At 51.5% G+C, this 17,871-nt stretch overlaps 2 protein-coding genes across 2 annotated transcripts; both read left to right on the top strand.

Moving 5' to 3' along the window:
- The first annotated feature begins 3,700 nt into the window (after positions 1–3,700).
- Positions 3,701–7,499, top strand: LOC115618782 (keratin, type II cytoskeletal 3-like). Its single transcript, XM_030510695.1, has 9 exons — positions 3,701–4,294; positions 5,027–5,241; positions 5,421–5,481; positions 5,622–5,717; positions 5,852–6,016; positions 6,144–6,269; positions 6,457–6,677; positions 6,969–7,003; positions 7,099–7,499. Exons 1-9 carry the CDS (start codon positions 3,701–3,703, stop codon positions 7,497–7,499), a joined length of 1,914 nt encoding a protein of 637 aa, XP_030366555.1.
- Positions 7,500–12,410: 4,911 nt separating this feature from the next.
- On the top strand, positions 12,411–16,221 carry LOC115618784 (keratin, type II cytoskeletal 6C-like). The gene is made up of 9 exons (XM_030510697.1): positions 12,411–12,920; positions 13,780–13,994; positions 14,264–14,324; positions 14,453–14,548; positions 14,714–14,878; positions 15,001–15,126; positions 15,309–15,529; positions 15,809–15,843; positions 15,950–16,221. The coding sequence occupies exons 1-9, from the start codon at positions 12,411–12,413 to the stop codon at positions 16,219–16,221; spliced, it is 1,701 nt and encodes a 566-aa protein (XP_030366557.1).
- The last annotated feature ends 1,650 nt before the right edge of the window (positions 16,222–17,871 follow it).

Genomic DNA, 17,871 nt, shown 5'->3' with positions numbered 1-17,871 from the left:
CCCACAGTGGGTCAGGAATCTGCAGACCCAGGAGAGGTCCAGGCAAAGCAGTGAGGAATGGTGCGAGGACTCTTGGAAGAGGCACTTCTCCTCCCTTGGAAGCCCATCCAAAGTGGCTGGGTTTGGCCGAAACAGAAGGCAATGAGAAGGCAATGCCTCTGAGAAGCTGGGGCTGCGCCAGGAGCACTTTAGGGTTTGGCCTGGGGGAAGAGTTACCTTTTTTGGTGCTGCACCCCTAGAGTGTGAGCAGCACGTCATGGAGGTGATCCTGCCCCTCTGCTCTGACCTGGTGTGACTCCACTTGCAGCACTGTGTGTAGTTCTGGTGTCCTCAATGTGAGAAGGACACGGAGCTGCTGTAGCAAGTCCAAAGGAGGCCACAAGGATGATCGGGGACTGGAGCAGCTCCCATTCGAAGACAGGCTGAGAATATTGAGGCTGTTCAGCCTGGAGTAGAGAAGCTGCGTGGAGACCTCAGAGCAGCTTCCAGTGTCTGAAGGGGGCTACAAGGATGCTGGGGAGGGACCTTCATCAGGGACTGGAGCGATAGGACAAGGGGTGGTGGGTTCAAACTGAAACAGGGGAAATTCAGGTTGGAGATGAGGCAGAAGCTCTTCCCTGTGAGGGTGCTGAGGTGCTGGCACAGGGTGCCCAGAGAAGCTGTGGCTGCCCCATCCCTGGCAGTGTTCAAGGCCAGGTTGGACACAGGGGCTTGGAGCAACCTGCTCTAGTGGAAGGTGTCCCTGTCTGTGGCAGGCGGTTGGGACTGGGTGAGCTTTAAGATCCCTTCCACCCCAAACCATTCCATGATTTTATGGTTCTATGGAATGAAAAGGGTCTTATTTCCCAGTTGTTCTCCCCAAGACACAGAGTCAAGTTCTCCAGACCCCTCTGCAACCCAGTGTACTCGCTCATGACGAGCATTCCCAGGGAGGTATGGGGTGTGGGGCGGCTCCTTTTTTGCTTAGAGAAAACAGGTCATCTCTTCCCATGGCCTCCCTCCAGATTGCCAAACACATGGTAGCTGCTTTTCTCATAGGCAGCATGACTTGGTTGGAACATCCCACATGGAGGCTCCACAATGAGGGGGAAGATCTGTTAAGTCAGCCAAATGCCTGGCTGCTGACCACAGCGAGCACATACAGATAAGACGCCCAGATTGAGTCACTCTGACGTCTTCAGACAAGATGGGAAGATTACACCGAACCTGGAGTCACTTCAGCCTCCTCCAGTAGACTCAATACCCAGCTGGGCTCCAGCTGTTCCTCCACATCTCTTACACAAGGAGCTGTACAGAGTAAAATCCTCAACACAGACAAAGTGCGAACTCTGCAGAAAGCGTGGATGGAGACCAAGCCAGGCTGCAGCTTCGGATCTCACAGAGCAAAGAGCAGAGAGGAGGGTGTTGCAATGATTCCTCACAACAATACCTCCAATGCCATGTTTCAGAGAAAGAACATATTCATAGAAACATAGAATCCCATACTAGTTTGGTTGGATGTTAGTTTGGTTCCAATTCCAGCCACTTTAGGAAGGGAATGTGTCCCCAGCTCCCTGCTGTAGGGGTTACTGTCCATGCTTCAGCTGCAGTATGTCACAGGGGGCAGTCCACACACATCTGGATAACCCTTCTCAACTCCATGACTTGAGTCCCCCTCAAGGGTCACGATCCCCCCTACCCCACCCAATGCTGTGCAGGGGCTGTGGTGTCCAGCAGCCTTGGTCTCAGTGACAGCCAACGGCATTTCTGTTCCTGGTTCCCCTTGTGGCTTTTGGAAGTGATTCCCTGGGCTGGTGTTGAAAGGCTCTGAAGTGCCTGAGGCTGCCGGATGGCCCCTTGGGATACTTGCAGACAGCGTTTAGCTGCACAAGTCTTGTGTGTGATTGTGAACATTCCATATGGATGCACATGTTCATCCATCTGTCCACAGGTCTTTGGAATGAACTTATGTATTTCATTTTTAACCTGCCAGAGGAGAGATTAAGATGAGCTCTGAGGCAGAAGCTCTTCCCTGTGAGGGTGCTGAGGCGCTGGCACAGGGTGCCCAGAGAAGCTGTGGCTGCCCCATCCCTGGCAGTGTTCAAGGCCAGGTTGGACACAGGGGCTTGGAGCAACCTGCTCTAGTGGAAGGTGTCCCTGCCTGTGGCAGGGGGTTGGAGCTGGAGAAGCTTTAAGGTCCCTTCCAACCCAAACCAGCCTGGATTCCATGACTCTAAACCCATGTTCTTCACTGTTTTAAGTCTTTGGAAGGGCTCTACTGGCTATTTTCTCTGTCACTTTTTGTTACGTTTCCTGGTATTATCTAGAGAAAACCTATACACGTATTTGCTTGATAATACCCTGATGGATAAGACCTTGTAGATACCTTTTAAGTAACATTTACAGATCCCAGTTTCCTTTTAACCAGCACCTATAATCTCAGTTCTTCAGAACTTGCTCATCAGTGTCAGCTTTTCTTTGCTCTCATAATCTGGAATCTTATGAGCAATTACTTGAAATACCAATTACATGCAATCAGAAAACAGGATTCTTTATTTCAGAGGCATCTTATGAATCCATTTCTACAATACATCCCTTTCCCAACACAATATTTGCAATCAAGAGGATATACTGTGCCTTAGAAGTTGTAACAGCTCCATTTCTCACCAAGTTTTCCCACTTCTGTTGTTTCATCTTTGGAGATAATCGGGTAAAGAAGAGGTCACAACACTGATCCGAGCTGTAGGAACCCCTCACCACCTCCAAGTGTTCATCATCAAGTGTTCATCATCACTCCACTTCTAAAGGACTTGTCTATCTGTCCCCAGTCACTGTCACTGAAGCAGCTGCCCAATGTTGCTTGTTCTTCCACAGGTCATCGTGCTCCGTCACCTTCAGAAGTGCTTAGGGAAGGAACACAATGATCCAAGTTGTTGTGTTCACTCTGCTCCAGCATCATCCAAGGTCCCGGTGAGTTGTCACAGATCTGGGGAGATACCGTTGGAGAGAATTTAATCCATGGCTTGAAGACACTCCCATTGCGAGCGCCACTGCACGCGCTCAGAGGAGATGTTTTCCCTTTGCAGCAGGAGAATCTGCTGAGTCTCTTCAAAATTCGGTGTCGTGAGCTCCCGTTCACGATTGGGAAACGTCTAAAATGCCAAAGGCAACTTGACATATAAAAAGGGGATTTAGGGTGTGTGTGAGGAATTGTGAAAGCTAATATTATAGCTGGGATTTCATCAAAACTGCTGCTTTCCGGGGAGCTTTGATTGGGAAGATCTGTATCTGGAATGATTGGGAACTACTAACAAAGGCCGGAACCCCAAGAACGGGCTGCAGAAAAGTGCATTATTGTACAAGGTGATTTTCAAGATGTCATAAAGATATGAGAGTCCACTTAGTCACTGCAACCGGTTCCAATGTTCTTGTTCTTTTATTCCCTTCTCTATTGCAGGGTGTGTTTCTAGGCAGGCCCAAATATGGCAAAGCTCAGCTGAGAATCTGTCAACAGCACCGTGCTGATGAACATAATAAATCAGGTTCCACCTTCACGCCCATGCGGCCCCAGCCCACCTCCAGGAGTGGATAAAAGGGAATGCCTGGAGCTGTGGAGCCAGAGAAGACTGTGCACACTTCTCTCTGCACTCACCCGGCATCAGCACAGCTCCGTTGGACCTTCTGCTCCGCTTGGTTTTGACTCTGCTTAGAAGAACCAGCCATGTCTCGGCAATCTGTCTGCAGAAGCTTTGGAGGAGGGAGTAGAAGGGGCTACAGCTCTTGCTCTGCCATCGGTGGTGGCTTTGGAGGAGGTGGCGGCAGAAGCAGGATCAGCTACAGCTCATACTCCTCATCCAGGGGAGGTGGAGGAGGTGGACAGTGTGGAGGATATAGCAGCAGGAGCCTCCATAACATGGGTGGCAGTAGAAGAATTGCTATGGGTGGATGCTACGGTGGTGGAGGATATGGAGGCAGAATAGGTGGCTTTGGAGGAGCCTGTGGAGGAGGAATGGGTGGCTTTGGTGGAGGAATGGGTGGCTTTGGTGGAGGAATGGGTGGTGGTGGTGGAATGGGTGGCTTTGGTGGTGGAATGGGTGGTGGAGGAATGGGTGGCTTTGGCGGAGGAATGGGCGGTGGAGGAATAGGTGGCTTTGGTGGCCCTGGCTTCCCTGGAGGCATCCAACCAGTGCAAGTTGACTCAAGCCTCCTGCGGCCGGTTCATGTTGAGATTGACCCCCAAATCCAGCAAGTGAAAAACCAGGAGAAGGAGCAGATCAAGACTCTTAACAACCAATTTGCCTCCTTCATTGACAAGGTGAGAGTGTAGGACCCGGCTTGGTCAGAGGTGGGAATTCTGAATGACTTCCCTCGGATGTGGAAAGGGAACTTTTGTTTCTTCCCAACCAGGGCTTGTTGGAGTTTGCCTTAGCAGCTAGTTGTTAGTAACGTCTTACTAAGTACTAGGGAACAATGGGCAAGGTTTGCGCATTCGTAGAGGATGAAAGGGAACATCTGCAGGACATTGTGTAGATTCTCTTGCCTTGTCATCTCTTCAGCCTAATTTCTAGTGATTCAGGGTAAAGTCATCCTCGTATGTTCAGTTGCTCAAAGAGTTCTTATTATTTGGCTTCTCCTGATGAAGCTTTCTTTTCAGGGATCTGATTCTATAAACTTCAGAGTCCCAAACACCTATCCAACGCTCCAAAGTTCCAAAGAGGAACCAAAGAATTCCCTGTAAATGAGTTTGTGTACAGTTAGGTAAAAAATGTACTGGTTTTCTTGACTTCACAACTACAGAGATGACAGTGATGTCCAAACTGATGCTATGGGAAACAGGGATGCTGGTTTCCATTGGCAACAGCTTTTCGTCCCAAAGCGGCAAGTTCGTACTGATTCAAAGTTTACTAATGCTTGTCATGGCCTCAGGAGCTTGGATGTGTGAATAAGGCATAATTGGGTATTCAGGAAGTGATTTCCTTGGCTTCCATCATCATTAAGAAGTTTGAGTTGTGTGATGTTCCTCACACATCCCTTGGTGGGCTTTCAGGTCCGCTTCCTGGAGCAACAGAACAAGGTCTTGGCCACCAAGTGGGAGCTGCTCCAGCAGCAAGGACCTTCAGGCCCAAGGAAGAACCTTGACACCATCTTTGAAAGCTACATCCAGAACCTGAGGAGGCAGCTGGATTCGATCCTGGGACAGAGAGGGCAGCTCGAGTCGGAGCTGCAGAACATGCGGCAATACGTGGAGGAGTACAAAACCAAGTAAGTGCCCTGGCAGGCTCAGGAAGGAGCAAGCAGCAGCCTGGAGAGCAGAGGTTGGGCATTCCCACAGGCTTCCCATTGCTGAGGAGCTCTGGAGAAATGGGATTGAAGGAAGAGGGGTTTTGTGGTTGATCCATGAACAGTCCAAGAGACTCATCTGGTCTTGTCCCCTTCAACAGGTATGAAGAAGAAATCAACAGGCGCACTGCTGCTGAGAATGAGTTCGTGGTGCTCAAGAAGGTAAGTTACAGAGGCACTAGGAGAGGAGGCTGCAAAGATGTTGGAAGGGGGAAGCAGGAAGATGGGCAGCTTCCAACAGGAGCATTGGCTGCCAACAGATCTTCTGGGATGGGATGAAGCTGATGTGATCTTTCCTTTAGGATGTGGACAATGCCTACATGACTAAAGTAGAGTTGGAAGCCAAGGTGGGCGCTCTGACAGATGAAATCAACTTCCTGAGATACATCTTTGAGGAGGTAAGAGCTCTCCCTTCCCCTGGGCTGGCTGCAGTTGTAATAAGGTGTGTGGTGGCCAAAGTCACTGTGATTTGACAGGGCTTCCATGTGGATTTGGTCTTGAGAGTCACTTGGGCTGCCTGTCTTGGTTGCAGGAACTGTCTCAGATGCAGACCATCAGCCGGGACCTGTCCGTGGTGGTGTCCATGGACAACAGCAGGAACCTGGATATGGACAGCATCATTGAGGAGGTCAGGCGCCAGTACGAGCAGATCGCCCAGAGCAGCAGAGCTGAAGCTGAGGCTTGGTACCAGAGCAGGGTGAGTTGGGATGTAGTAAAGGCTCCTGGAACAGTCTCTGCTGTTGGATGCCTCCCTTGTCCCAGAGCAGAGGAACTGCCTGAGTTCTTGATGTCACTGATGGGTTGCTTTGTGTCCATGCCATCAGTATGAAGAGCTGCAGAACACTGCTGGAAGGCATGGGGACAGCCTCCGCAACACCAAGATTGAGATCCAAGAGCTTACCAGGAATGTGCAGAGGATTCGCGCTGAGATTGAGAATGTGAAGAAGCAGGTAGGGGCTCATCAGCATTGTGGTGAACCAAGGGACAGTGTGAGGGAAACGTGGTCATTGGAATTCAGGTCCCTTGGAGCAGATTGATGGTTCCTGCCTGTTTCCATCCAGTTTGTGCCCTGAGGCTCCTCCAGTGGAGGGTGTGCAGAAGGGCACCGAGAAACTGCTCTTCTCTTTGCTTCCTCAGAACCAGCAGCTTCAGGCAGCAATTGCTGAGGCTGAGGAGCGGGGTGAGATGGCCCTGAAGGACGCCAGGAGGAAACTGGAAGAGCTGGAAGCTGCCCTGAGCAAAGACAAGGAGGAGCTGGCTCGCTTGCTGAAGGAGTACCAGGAGCTGCTCAATATCAAGATTGCACTGGATGTTGAGATTGCCATGTACAGGAAGCTGCTGGAGGGAGAGGAGAACAGGTACCTCTCCCTGGTTGTGTCTATTTGACTAAACTCTTGACTGATTCTACTGGGTCTGTTAAAACCTTCTTCTGAAGGTAAATTCTGTATCACTACTGCTCTGATCCTTAGTCTTAAGTATGTTCTACATGTTTCTCATGGGAATATTAAGTTCCAGGTTGCTCATTTGCTTTAAAGAGTAATTGGAAAAATTATACAAATCGGGAATATCGACCTTGTAGAAAGTGGGTAATTCTCAGCTAAAGAACATGCCTTTCCCAGAGGAATAACTGCTCCTGTTGTCCCTCACAGGCTGTGCAACGACGGCATGTCCAACGTCAATGTCTGTAAGTATCTGCCTCTGTTTCCCTGAGAAGGACTAGCTGCCCGTGTCCTTCTGGAGATATCATGGACGTGTGTGTAACCTCTGCTTCTCTTGCAGCGGTGGTAGGCAGGACCACCATCTCCGGAGGCAGAGGAGGCATGGGAGGCGGCTTCGGAGGCGGCAGCGGCATGGGAGGAGGCTTCGGAGGCGGCAGCTGTGGCATGGGAGGAGGAATAGGAGGAGGAATGGGAATGGGAGGAGGGATGGGAATGGGAGGCGGCGCCTGCGGAGCAGGAGGCAGCTTCGGCGGAGGCAGCATGGGCGGCAGCTGCGGCCTGGGAGGAGGGATGCTCGGCGGCGGCGGCGGCGGCTTCTCCTCCGGCAGCGGGAGGATGTGCGGCTCCGGAGGGGGCAACTTCAGCTCCGGAGGGGGCAACTTCAGCTCCGGAGGGGGCTCGTCCTCCGTGCGGAGATGTGTCACGACCACCTCGGTCAAGTCGTCAGGAGTGAGGTTCTGAGCCCCGCCGCCACGCTGGCAAAGGAAAGAAGCGTCTCCCCCCCTCTCCCGGCAGCAGCCCAGCCTCCCCACAGCCAGCCCCGGTGTCCGGCAGCCACACGGACTGTGTCCCTCACGTGTGCCACCACGCACCAGCTCCTCCGCCCGGCTTGGTCCCTGCGGGGAGCCCCGTGCTGGAACAACCCCCCGAGCAAAGGAAGGTCCCCGCTGGGCACCCGGCCCGGAGAGCTGCTCCAGAGGAGGGCACGCTCTGCCTGTCCTGCTGGGCTGCACACTGCTGGCTGCTGCGGGCAAACGTGTATAAAGCTCCTCTTTGCTCCTCTTCCTCCATGGCCGTGCCCCTGGGGTGCTTCTGCATGTGGTGCATCCACCGCTTCCATTCACCAGCCTTTGGGTAGGCGTGGGGCAAGCTGTGGCTTCCATTCCCCTTGTCCTTGCTCTCCATGACACCCGGTCACACGTGGACTTTTTCTCAGAAGAACAAAGCTTGTTCCCAATGCCTTGTGACATGGAGTGAGATGTGCTGTCCCCACCTCCCTTCCTCTCTTGTCTGGTCAGCCCTACTTCCTCGGGATGTTGCCATTCCCAATAAATTGCAGAGAACATTCACTATGTCTTTGTGTCATTGCAATGGGAGGGTTTGGGTTGTTCTGCTCACTGTGTTGTGGCTGTGCTTTGAGGGAAGTGAATGGGTGTGGGAATGGAGCCAGGCAAGTGTCTAAGCATGAGTGATGCCTCTTCACTCTGGCCAGTCATTGCAGTGCCTGGGAACACAAGCCCTTACCTGGAATGGTGGGTTCTGGGTGTTCAGGTCACACAATGTCAGTAAATGTGAGCAGGCAGGAGCAATGGGAGCCCAAACTGGAGGAATTCAGGAGTCTGCTAAAGGTTTAGACAGGTCCTGATAGAGCCGCATCCTTGGAATCCCATATAGTCCTGTCCATAGGGGATGTCCCCATCTGTAGTGTCTGGAAACCTCCAGCACTGAGGGTCCAGCACCTGCTGCATCAATGAGCCTTCCCTGTGCCAATATTTAGGGATCAGCCTTTATCCAGACTAATCCCCTCAAGGCCCTTTTCCCCATGTCATGTCTTACCAGAGTGGTCTGTTCAAACCCTGCTGCTGCTCTAGGAAAGGGGTTTGGTCTATCTCCCTCTTGGACTTCAAACTCTTAGCACAGGAAGAACCAGTGCTGGAACCACCACCAGAAAGTTATGGGACCTGTGCAGGAATGCTGCCAGTGCAGGGCGGCAAAACTAGTAGACACCCAAACACGTTGATTGATGATGGAGATCAGCAGCAGGGTGGGAACAAGATTCAGATCAATACACTGTTGTCAGCTCATCTGAGTTTCCTGCCTCCAAGTGGACTTTGCTTTGTGGCAGGGGAAGGTGGCAATGGAAGGAGTCTTGTGGTCAGCGGTGGCGGGGCAGGTTTGGAGCTGCCTGGGAGCATGGGCAGGAGCATTGGCCAAGCACCTACCACCAGTGAACAAGGGGCTGTGGTTGCTGCACAGCTCCTGGCACCCTGCGAGCACCAGCAGTGCTTGGGAAGCACAGACTCACCCTTCCCTTCACTGACCAGCAGTAGGAGCATGAAGAGCTGCAGAGACGTGACTCACCCAACAACGTGGGCTCAGGTTCCCATCGGCTCCCTCAATAGCCCATTCATTCCCCAGTGTCTCTTCTTTACAAGTGGGAGGGATCTGGTGTAGCTCGAGGAAGGGGAATGGGAGAAGAAAGCCGGTGTGTTTGATCTGTGCTGGGCTCCCGCTCCTCCACCACAAGAAGAGATCAAAGAGGCAGAAACCACTTTCAGTGGTGGTTCAGGAGTCCCACAACCACCTGCTGGGAGCTGCCGGTGTCCCCACAGTGGGTCAGGAATCTGCAGACCCAGGAGAGGTCCAGGCAAAGCAGTGAGGAATGGTGCGAGGACTCTTGGAAGAGGCACTTCTCCTCCCTTGGAAGCCCATCCAAAGTGGCTGGAGCTGGGAAAGTGGCTGGGTTTGGCCGAAACAGAAGGCAATGAGAAGGCAATGCCTCTGAAAAGCTGGGGCTGCGCCAGGAGCCAAACTTTAGGGTTTGGCTTGGGGCAAGAGTCACCTATTTTTGTTCTTAATTTTAAGACTCTGTTTCTTCTCAGCTTTATAATCTGAAACATGGCGTTGCAGGTATTGTTGTGAGGAATCATTGCAACACCCTCCTCTCTGCTGCCAGCAGCTCTTTGCTGTGTGAGAGCCGAAGCTGCAGCCTGGCTTGGTCTCCATCCACGCTTTCTGCAGAGTTCACACTTTGTGTGGTGCAGATGATTCTGCTGTGCACAGCTCCTTGCGAAAGACATCTGAAGGCACGGCGGGAGCCCAGGCTGTCTATCAAGTTTTACCTGGAGGAGGCTGCAGTGACTCCAGGTTTGGTGTAATCTTCCCATCTTGTCTGAAGACGTCAGAGTGACTCAATCTGGGCGTCTTATCTGTATGTGCTCGCTGTGGTCAGCAGCCAGGCATTTGGCTGACTTAACAGATCTTCCCCCTTGTCGTGGAGCCTCCATGTGGGATGTTCCAATCAAGTCATGTTGCCTACAAGAAAAGCAGCTACTGTGTGTTTGGCAATCTGGAGGGAGGCCATGGGAAGAGATGACCTGTTTTCTCTAAGCAAAAATGGAGCTGCCCCGCACCCCACACCTCCCCGGGAGTGCTCGTCATGAGCGAGTGCCCCGGTCTGCAACAGGGTCTGGAAAACTTGACTCTGTGTCTTGGGGAGAACAACTGGGAAATAAGACCCTTTTCATTCCATAGAACCATAAAATCATGGAATGGTTTGTGTTGGAAGGGATCTTAAAGCTCACCCAGTCCCAACCGCCTGCCACAGACAGGGACACCTTCCACTAGAGCAGGTTGCTCCAAGCCCCTGTGTCCAACCTGGCCTTGAACACTGCCAGGGATGGGGCAGCCACAGCTTCTCTGGGCACCCTGTTTTAATTCCAGCTGCTTTAGGAAGGGAATGTGTCCCCAGCTCCCTGCTGTAGGAATCACTGCCCATGCTCCACCTGCAGCCTGTCACTACACACATCTGGATAACCCTTGTCTTATGTCCCCCTCAAGGGTAGGGTCACCCTTGGCCAACCACAACTTGAGTCCCCTGCAAGGGTCGTGATCTCCCCTACCCCACCCCGGTGCTGTGCAGGGGCTGTGGTGTCCAGCAGCCTTGGTCTCAGTGACAGCCAACGGCATTTCTGTTCCGGTTCCTCTTGTGGCTTTTGGAAGTGATTCTCCGGGCTGGTGTTGAAAGGCTCTGAAGTGTCTGAGGCTGCCGGCTGGCCCCTCAGGATACTTGCAAACAGCGTTTAGCTGAACAGGTCTTATGTGTGATGGTTAAAATTCATACTCAGGTGAGTATCCACTTTGGAAGCCAACAGACGGTATAAGAGTGGAGTGCTGAAATGGGTAGAAGGCTTTAAAATCTATTTCCTTTGACTTTTGTTGATGATTTATGGAATGAAGCATTAAGGATATATTGGGGTTTTTTTCTTAAATTTCATAAATGCAACTAAACTGTATATTTTTAATAATGAGACTCAGAACATTCCTGCAAGATGCCTTTCAGGTAAACCTCCCACTTCAGAGCCACAGAGCTTGTGCTCGATATTCAACACTGCTCTTCTGTAGTTTGAAGCCACCGCTGTTCCCTTAAACCCCCAGTTTTCAGAAGTGAATTTGGGCACCACCCTTCCATCCCCACCCAAATTTGCTGTGGTCAAAGCTGCGGGCAGACATGCCATTCTTCCCAAAGCACACTTTGTAAACAGCAGTACCTGAACTGTTACTACTTCAGAAAGAGTAGTTCTTAAGAGAACTCTTCTTAGTTACTACTTAAGAAAGTGTTAGAGTTCTACATCATGGTTGCCCCTTATTTCTAACTGATCAATATGATGAACTCAGCCTCATCCTTTGCCTGCCAAATCAAGTAAAAATATAGTATTTTAAGAAGCCACTGCCAGCCCTGCCTGCAGTTCTCTGCTATTTGCCTTTAGTTGTCATTACCACATCTAGTGCCCGAAGCGTCCTTTCCGTCCTCTGCAGGTTCAGCAATCCCTGTGGCCATCAGAAATGCACAAGGAAGGAGCCTGGACATCCTGGTTCTTCTGCTCATGCCACTCTGGTGCTCTGAGTCTCGGTACTTGGGTAGCTCAGACTCTGAGAGACACATTTTTCAGGAACGTGCCCTGAAAGAAGGCACTCCCATCCCAACTGATGCTCTTAGGAAAGGAACCAAGCACCTCCTTTCTGGATAAAAGAGAAATGCTGACCGTTGTTAAATGTTAATGTGTGGTGGTTTTGCTCTGCACAGGGAAACTGCCTCTTGGAAAGCCATCGGCAATTTTCCACTTAAGCAGGAGATTTGGGGTGTGCTTGGGGGAGTTGTGAAAGCCTCATCCTAGTTGGTTTGCACCAAAAAGCTGGTCTGACACTGAGCATCAGGGCAAAAGATCCAGATCCAGACAAACTGCAAAATCATTAAGAACAGGTAGAAAGGTGGGAGGAGGGAAGAACATGACTACATCCCTGTAAAACAGAGTTTTCCTGATGCCATAAAGATATAAGAGTCCACTTACTCACTGAGACCTGTTCCAATGCTCTTGCTCTTTTATTCTCTTCTGCATTGCAAAGCGTATTTCTGGGTGGAGTCAACAATTTGGCAAAAATCTGTTAACCGCACCAAGCTGATGAAGACAGTAAATTTGTTTCCTCTTCACGCCCTTGTAGACCCAGCCCACCTCCAGGAGCAGATAAAAGGGAATGCCTGGAGCTGTGGAGCCAGAGAAGACTGTGCACACTTCTCTCCGCACTCATCCCGCAGCAGCACAGCTCCCTTGGTCCTTCTGCTCTCCTTGACTCCACTTGGAAGAACCAGCCATGTCTCGGCAGTCAACCTGCAGAAGCTTTGGAGGCGGAAGCAAAAGGGGATTCAGCTCTTGCTCTGCCATCGGTGGTGGCTTTGGAGGATGTGGGGGCAGAAGCAGGATCAGCTATAGCTCATTCTCCACATCCAGGGGATTTGGAGGCAATGGACGTTGTGCAGGTTTTAGCAGCAGGAGCCTCCATAACATGGGTGGCAACGGAAGGATTTCCATGGGTGGCCCTTTTGGCGGTGGATATGGATGTAGAATTGGTGGCTTTGGTGGAGGCTTTGGAGGAGGATTTGGCAGCATTGGAGGAGGTGTCATTGGTGGAGGAATAGGTGGCTTTGGTGGTCCTGTGAGAGGTGGTCCTGGGTTTCCTGGAGGCATCCAGCCGGTGCAGGTTGACCCAACCCTCCTGCGGCCAGTCCATGTCGATATTGACCCTCAGATCCAACAAGTGAAGTGCCAGGAGAAGGAGCAGATCAAGACTCTTAACAATCAGTTTGCCTCTTTCATTGACAAGGTGAGAGGCTGGAACTGTGTTTGCTTGGGAACGGGACTCTGAGGAACTTTTCTGTGCTGTGCAGAGGGGAATACTGTCCTTCACAGCTCAGTGTGGGCAGCTCTGGAGGGCTGGTGGTGTTTGCACCGAGTCCTCCTAAGGCAATGTAATAACTTCACATCCACAGAGAAAACAAAGGACTTTCTCTGAGTTTGGTTTATCCAGCTTCTTCCTTAGCTTCTCTCTGGTGTTCTCTGAGGCCAAAGTGATCATGATACACTCAGTTATCCTTTAAGTCTGTCCTTTTCAAGGATTTGTTCTTCTTGAGGAACTTCGAATGTCAGAATGAGCTTTCAATTCATTCCTGGCTGTTCTTTACTTCAGTTCAAGTACAGTTGAGTACTCTTTAGAGTTCCTGCACTGGGAGAGTGTTGATTGTAAATGTGCTTCAGGGTTGTTTAAATGTATGACAAAAGTATTGAATTCCTCTTGTATCTGCTAAGAGGAATGTTTTCCAGTACTGAGACGCTGATGTGGGATTTCATTCACTGGAAGGTAAAAATGATGATCTGATGTTTTTGGAAATTAGTTCTGGGTCAAAATTTGCAATTGGAAATGAAAATAATCTGTAAATCTGGAATATGATATTCCAATGGAGAATCAAAGTAGAGTAGAAATGAAGGAGAAAAGGGGGAAAATTCAGGGACAGTTTGAAAAAAGGAGAAAGGAGGAATCCTTCTCTTGAAAAATGGCTTTTAACCAGCCATAGTCATAGCGGGGATTTTGGAAGTGATGCCCTTGGTCTCCAACATCAGCAGGAGGTTTCAGTTGTGTGACATTCACATGTGTGAATCTCACACATCCCTTGGTGGGCTTTCAGGTCCGCTTCCTGGAGCAACAGAACAAGGTCCTGGCCACCAAGTGGGAGCTGCTCCAGCAGCAAGGGCCTATGGGCCCAAGGAAGAACCTCGATGTCATCTTTGAAAACTACATCCAGAACCTGAGGAGGAGGCTGGAGACTCTCCTGGGACAGAGGGGGCAGCTCGAGTCGGAGCTGCAGAACATGCGGCAATACGTGGAGGAGTACAAAACCAAGTAAGTGCCCTGGCAGGCTCAGGAAGAGCGAGTAGCAGCCTGGAGAGCAGAGGCTGGGCATTCCCACAGGCTTCCCATTGCTGAGGAGCTCTGGAGAAGTGGGGCTGAGGGACAGGGGGTTCTGTGGTTCACTGAAGAGTCCAAGAGATTTATAGACTGGTTTGGGTTGGAAGAGACCTTAAAGCTCGTCTAGTTTCAAGCCCCCTGCCATGGGCAGGGACACCTTCCACTAGACCAGGTTGCTCATCTGGTCTTGTCCCCTTCAACAGGTATGAAGAAGAAATCAACAGGCGCACTGCTGCTGAGAATGAGTTCGTGGTGCTCAAGAAGGTGAGTTACAGAGGCACACAAAAGGAGTCTGTGAGGAGACAAGCTGCAAAGGCGTTGGAAGGGGGCAGCAACAAGATGGTGTTGGGGTGGGAGGAAGCTGATGTCTATCTGTGTGATCTTTCCATTAGGATGTGGACTGTGCCTACATGACCAAAGTAGAGTTGGAAGCCAAAGTGGGAGCTCTGACAGATGAAATCAACTTCCTGAGGTGCATCTACGAGGAGGTAAGAGCTCTCCCCTCCCATGGGCTGGCTGCGGTTGTAATGTGGTGGCCAAAGACACTGAGGTAGGACTGGGTGTCCATTGGATTTGGTCTGCAGAGGTTGCTCGGAGCTGCTGCTCCTCTCTGCCCTCCTCAGATGCACAGGCTGACTCCTGTCTTCTTGTAGGAGCTGGCTCAGATGCAGACCATCAGCCGGGACCTGTCCGTGGTGGTGTCCATGGACAACAACCGCCATCTGGACCTGGACAGCATCATTGAGGAGGTCAGGCGCCAGTACGAGCAGATCGCCCAGAACAGCAGAGCTGAAGCTGAGGCTTGGTACCAGAGCAGGGTGAGTTGGGATGTAGTAAAGGCTCCTGGAACAGTCTCTGCTGTTGGATGCAGAGCAGGGGAACCGCCTGAGTTCTTGGTAGGTTGTGTCACTGATGGGTTGCTTTGTGTCCATGCCATCAGTATGAAGAGCTGCAGAACACTGCTGGAAGGCATGGGGACAGCCTCCGCAACACCAAGATTGAGATCCAAGAGCTCACCAGGAATGTGCAGAGGCTTCGCGCTGAGATTGAGAACGTCAAGAAGCAGGTAGGGGCTCATCAGCATTGTGGTGAACCAAGGGACAGTGTGAGGGAAACGTGGTCATTGGAATTCAGGTCCCTTGGAGCAGATTGATGGTTCCTGCCTGTTTCCACCCAGTTTGTGCCCTGAGGCTGCTCCAGTGGAGGGTGTGCAGAAGGGCACCGAGAAACTGCTCTTCTTTCTCTCAGAACCATCAGCTGCAATCAGCTATTGCTGAGGCTGAGGAGCGGGGTGAGATGGCCCTGAAGGATGCCAGGAGGAAACTGGAAGAGCTGGAGTGTGCTCTGAGCAAAGACAAAGAGGAGCTGGCTCGCTTGCTGAAGGAGTACCAGGAGCTGCTCAATATCAAGATTGCACTGGACGTTGAGATTGCCATGTATAGGAAGCTGCTGGAGGGAGAGGAGAACAGGTAAGAACTCCTGTCATGTTGTCCTTGCTGAGGTACTCTCAGTCCTTGGGACAGGCTAAGGTTTAATCATCTTTTATAGCCCATTTATGCTTGTAATCTTCCAATTTTTCCTCAAGTTTTTAAGCCTAAAATAGCAAGGAGGTCCCACAGGGAACGTTCCTCAGTGGTTTTGGTTATGTTAAATGCAACAGGAGGTAAGAAGAGCACTTGGAGGTTGTGTGGAGCTGAACTACTGTCTATTAGATCAGATTTACAACTTGTGTTCCTTTCCCTACACAGGCTCTGTTTCGATAACCCGTCCAACGTCAATGTCTGTAAGTATCTGTTCATCATCTCCTCTGCAGAATGGCTTTTACCTGGGTTTCATGAGGGGCCCCAGGCAGTCACTTGATGTTCACTGAGCCTGTCCTTGTCTTGCAGCTGTGGTAGGCAGAGGCTCCTTGGCTGGAGGCAGACCCTGTGGCTTTGGCCCCAGCAATGGCATGGGAGGAGGAGTGTGTGTGGTCGGAGGAGGAAACATCATCGGAGGCAACTGTGGCATGGGAGGAGCAATACTGACCAGCGGCTTCTCCTCTGGAAGCGGGAGGATGTGCAGCCCCGGAGGTGGCAACTTCATGGCCGGGGGTGGATCTTCCTCAGTGCGGAGATGTGTCACCACCACAACGGTCAAATCTTCAGGTGTAAAATACTGAGCCCTGACCTCAGTCCCACCAAGGAAAGCAGCATCGTCCCCTCCCTCCAGCCTGCAGCACGGCCCCTGCCACCCTCACCGGTGTCCAGCAACGAAATGAACTGTTTCCCCTATAGCTCAGAGCCTCCTGAAGTCACCCTGCCCAAGGCGGGGGTCTGCGGTGGAACCCGGCTCCTCTCGGAGCCCCACCAGCTCCAGGGGTGGAAGATCTCCCCTGTGGGTTCCAGCGTCCATCTGAGCATCTCTCGCTGCGCTTCTTGCTGCTACCCCTGGCTGCTGCTCTGGCTGAGGAGGAGCATGTCCAAAACGGCTCTTTCCTGTCACTTTTCAAGGTCTCTTTTTCAATGGCCACGTGTCCCTTGTGCCTCCGCGTGTCCTGCATGTCACCCACATGCTTGTTTCAGCTCTATCAGGCATTCATGTAAGCAGAAGAATCGTGATAATGTCTCATAGTCAGAGTTGGGAGTGAGAAACAGGTCTCTGAGATGTCCACCTTCCCTTGGTGGAGTAATTTGGCAGCTTTAATATTTTATAGATCCCTTTCCCTCTTCTTCACACCTGACGTATGTATGGCCTTATTGCAGCCCTTCTGTTGCGTGAACCCTGCTGCATGGTTGCTTCCTACCAGCACCCCTCTCCTCCGAGTTCTTCATTACCAATAAACTGCAGACAGATGAAAAGATCTCTTTGTGTTGTCTTATCACTTATGGTCCCCAGGGGAAGGAAAACACCCTTTGCTCTTCACCATAAGGCATAGCAATAGTGCCTGCACCATAAGGAACGGCAATGGTGCTCTGTCCCATGTTTCAAATCACTGAGCACCATGAACTGCCCGGCTGAGGTGAGGAGGAGGAAGATGGGTCTTCTTCCTCTGCTTGCTCCTCCTCAGTAGACTTCCCATCTCTCTGTGGGGTGGGAGAGCCATGGCTCTGAGGAGTGTGGCACAGGAAGGGGACATGTGATGTCAACGTGGTGGCGATGAGGTGGGGGGGATTGTGGTCATCCCACATAGAGCAGGATGAAGTGTCCAGCCCTCAGCTGATGGGCACCACAGGAGCAGGCAGGCAGGGCCACCAGTGGGGACATTCCAGTGTCTGAAGTGGGGGGCTACAAGGATGCTGGAGAGGGACTCTTCATCACAGACTGTAGTGACAGGACAAGGGGTGATGGGTTTAAACTGAAACAGGGGAAGTTCAGGTCGGAGATAAGGAAGAAGCTCTTCCCTGTGAGGGTGCTGAGGCGCTGGCACAGGGTGCCCAGAAAAGCTGTGGCTGCCCCATCCCTGGCAGTGTTCAAGGCCAGGTTGGGCACAGGGGCTTGGAGCAACCTGCTCTAGTGGAAGGTGTCCCTGCCCGGGGCAGGGGTTGGGACTGGAGGAGCTTTAAGGTCTTTTCCAACACAAACCATTCCATGATTCTATGACATTGTGGTTGGGACTTGGCAATGAATGGGAGCAGTTTGTTCATGGTGTTCTGGATGTGATGGTTTGAACATGGTGGTCTGAACAGGATACTTGTGGCAGCTGGACTGGGGTAGTCTGAACATGGCTGTTGGGATGTGGTGGTTTGAACATGGACATTAGGATGTGACACCTGGACTGCTATTGGTTTGAACATGGCTGTTGGGATGTGGTGGTTGGACTGGGGTGGTT

This window comes from Strigops habroptila, chromosome 23 (genome assembly GCF_004027225.2).
Source record: "Strigops habroptila isolate Jane chromosome 23, bStrHab1.2.pri, whole genome shotgun sequence".
In the NCBI taxonomy this organism is placed as follows: domain Eukaryota; kingdom Metazoa; phylum Chordata; class Aves; order Psittaciformes; family Psittacidae; genus Strigops; species Strigops habroptila.
This window is presented reverse-complemented; position numbering and strand designations above follow the sequence as displayed.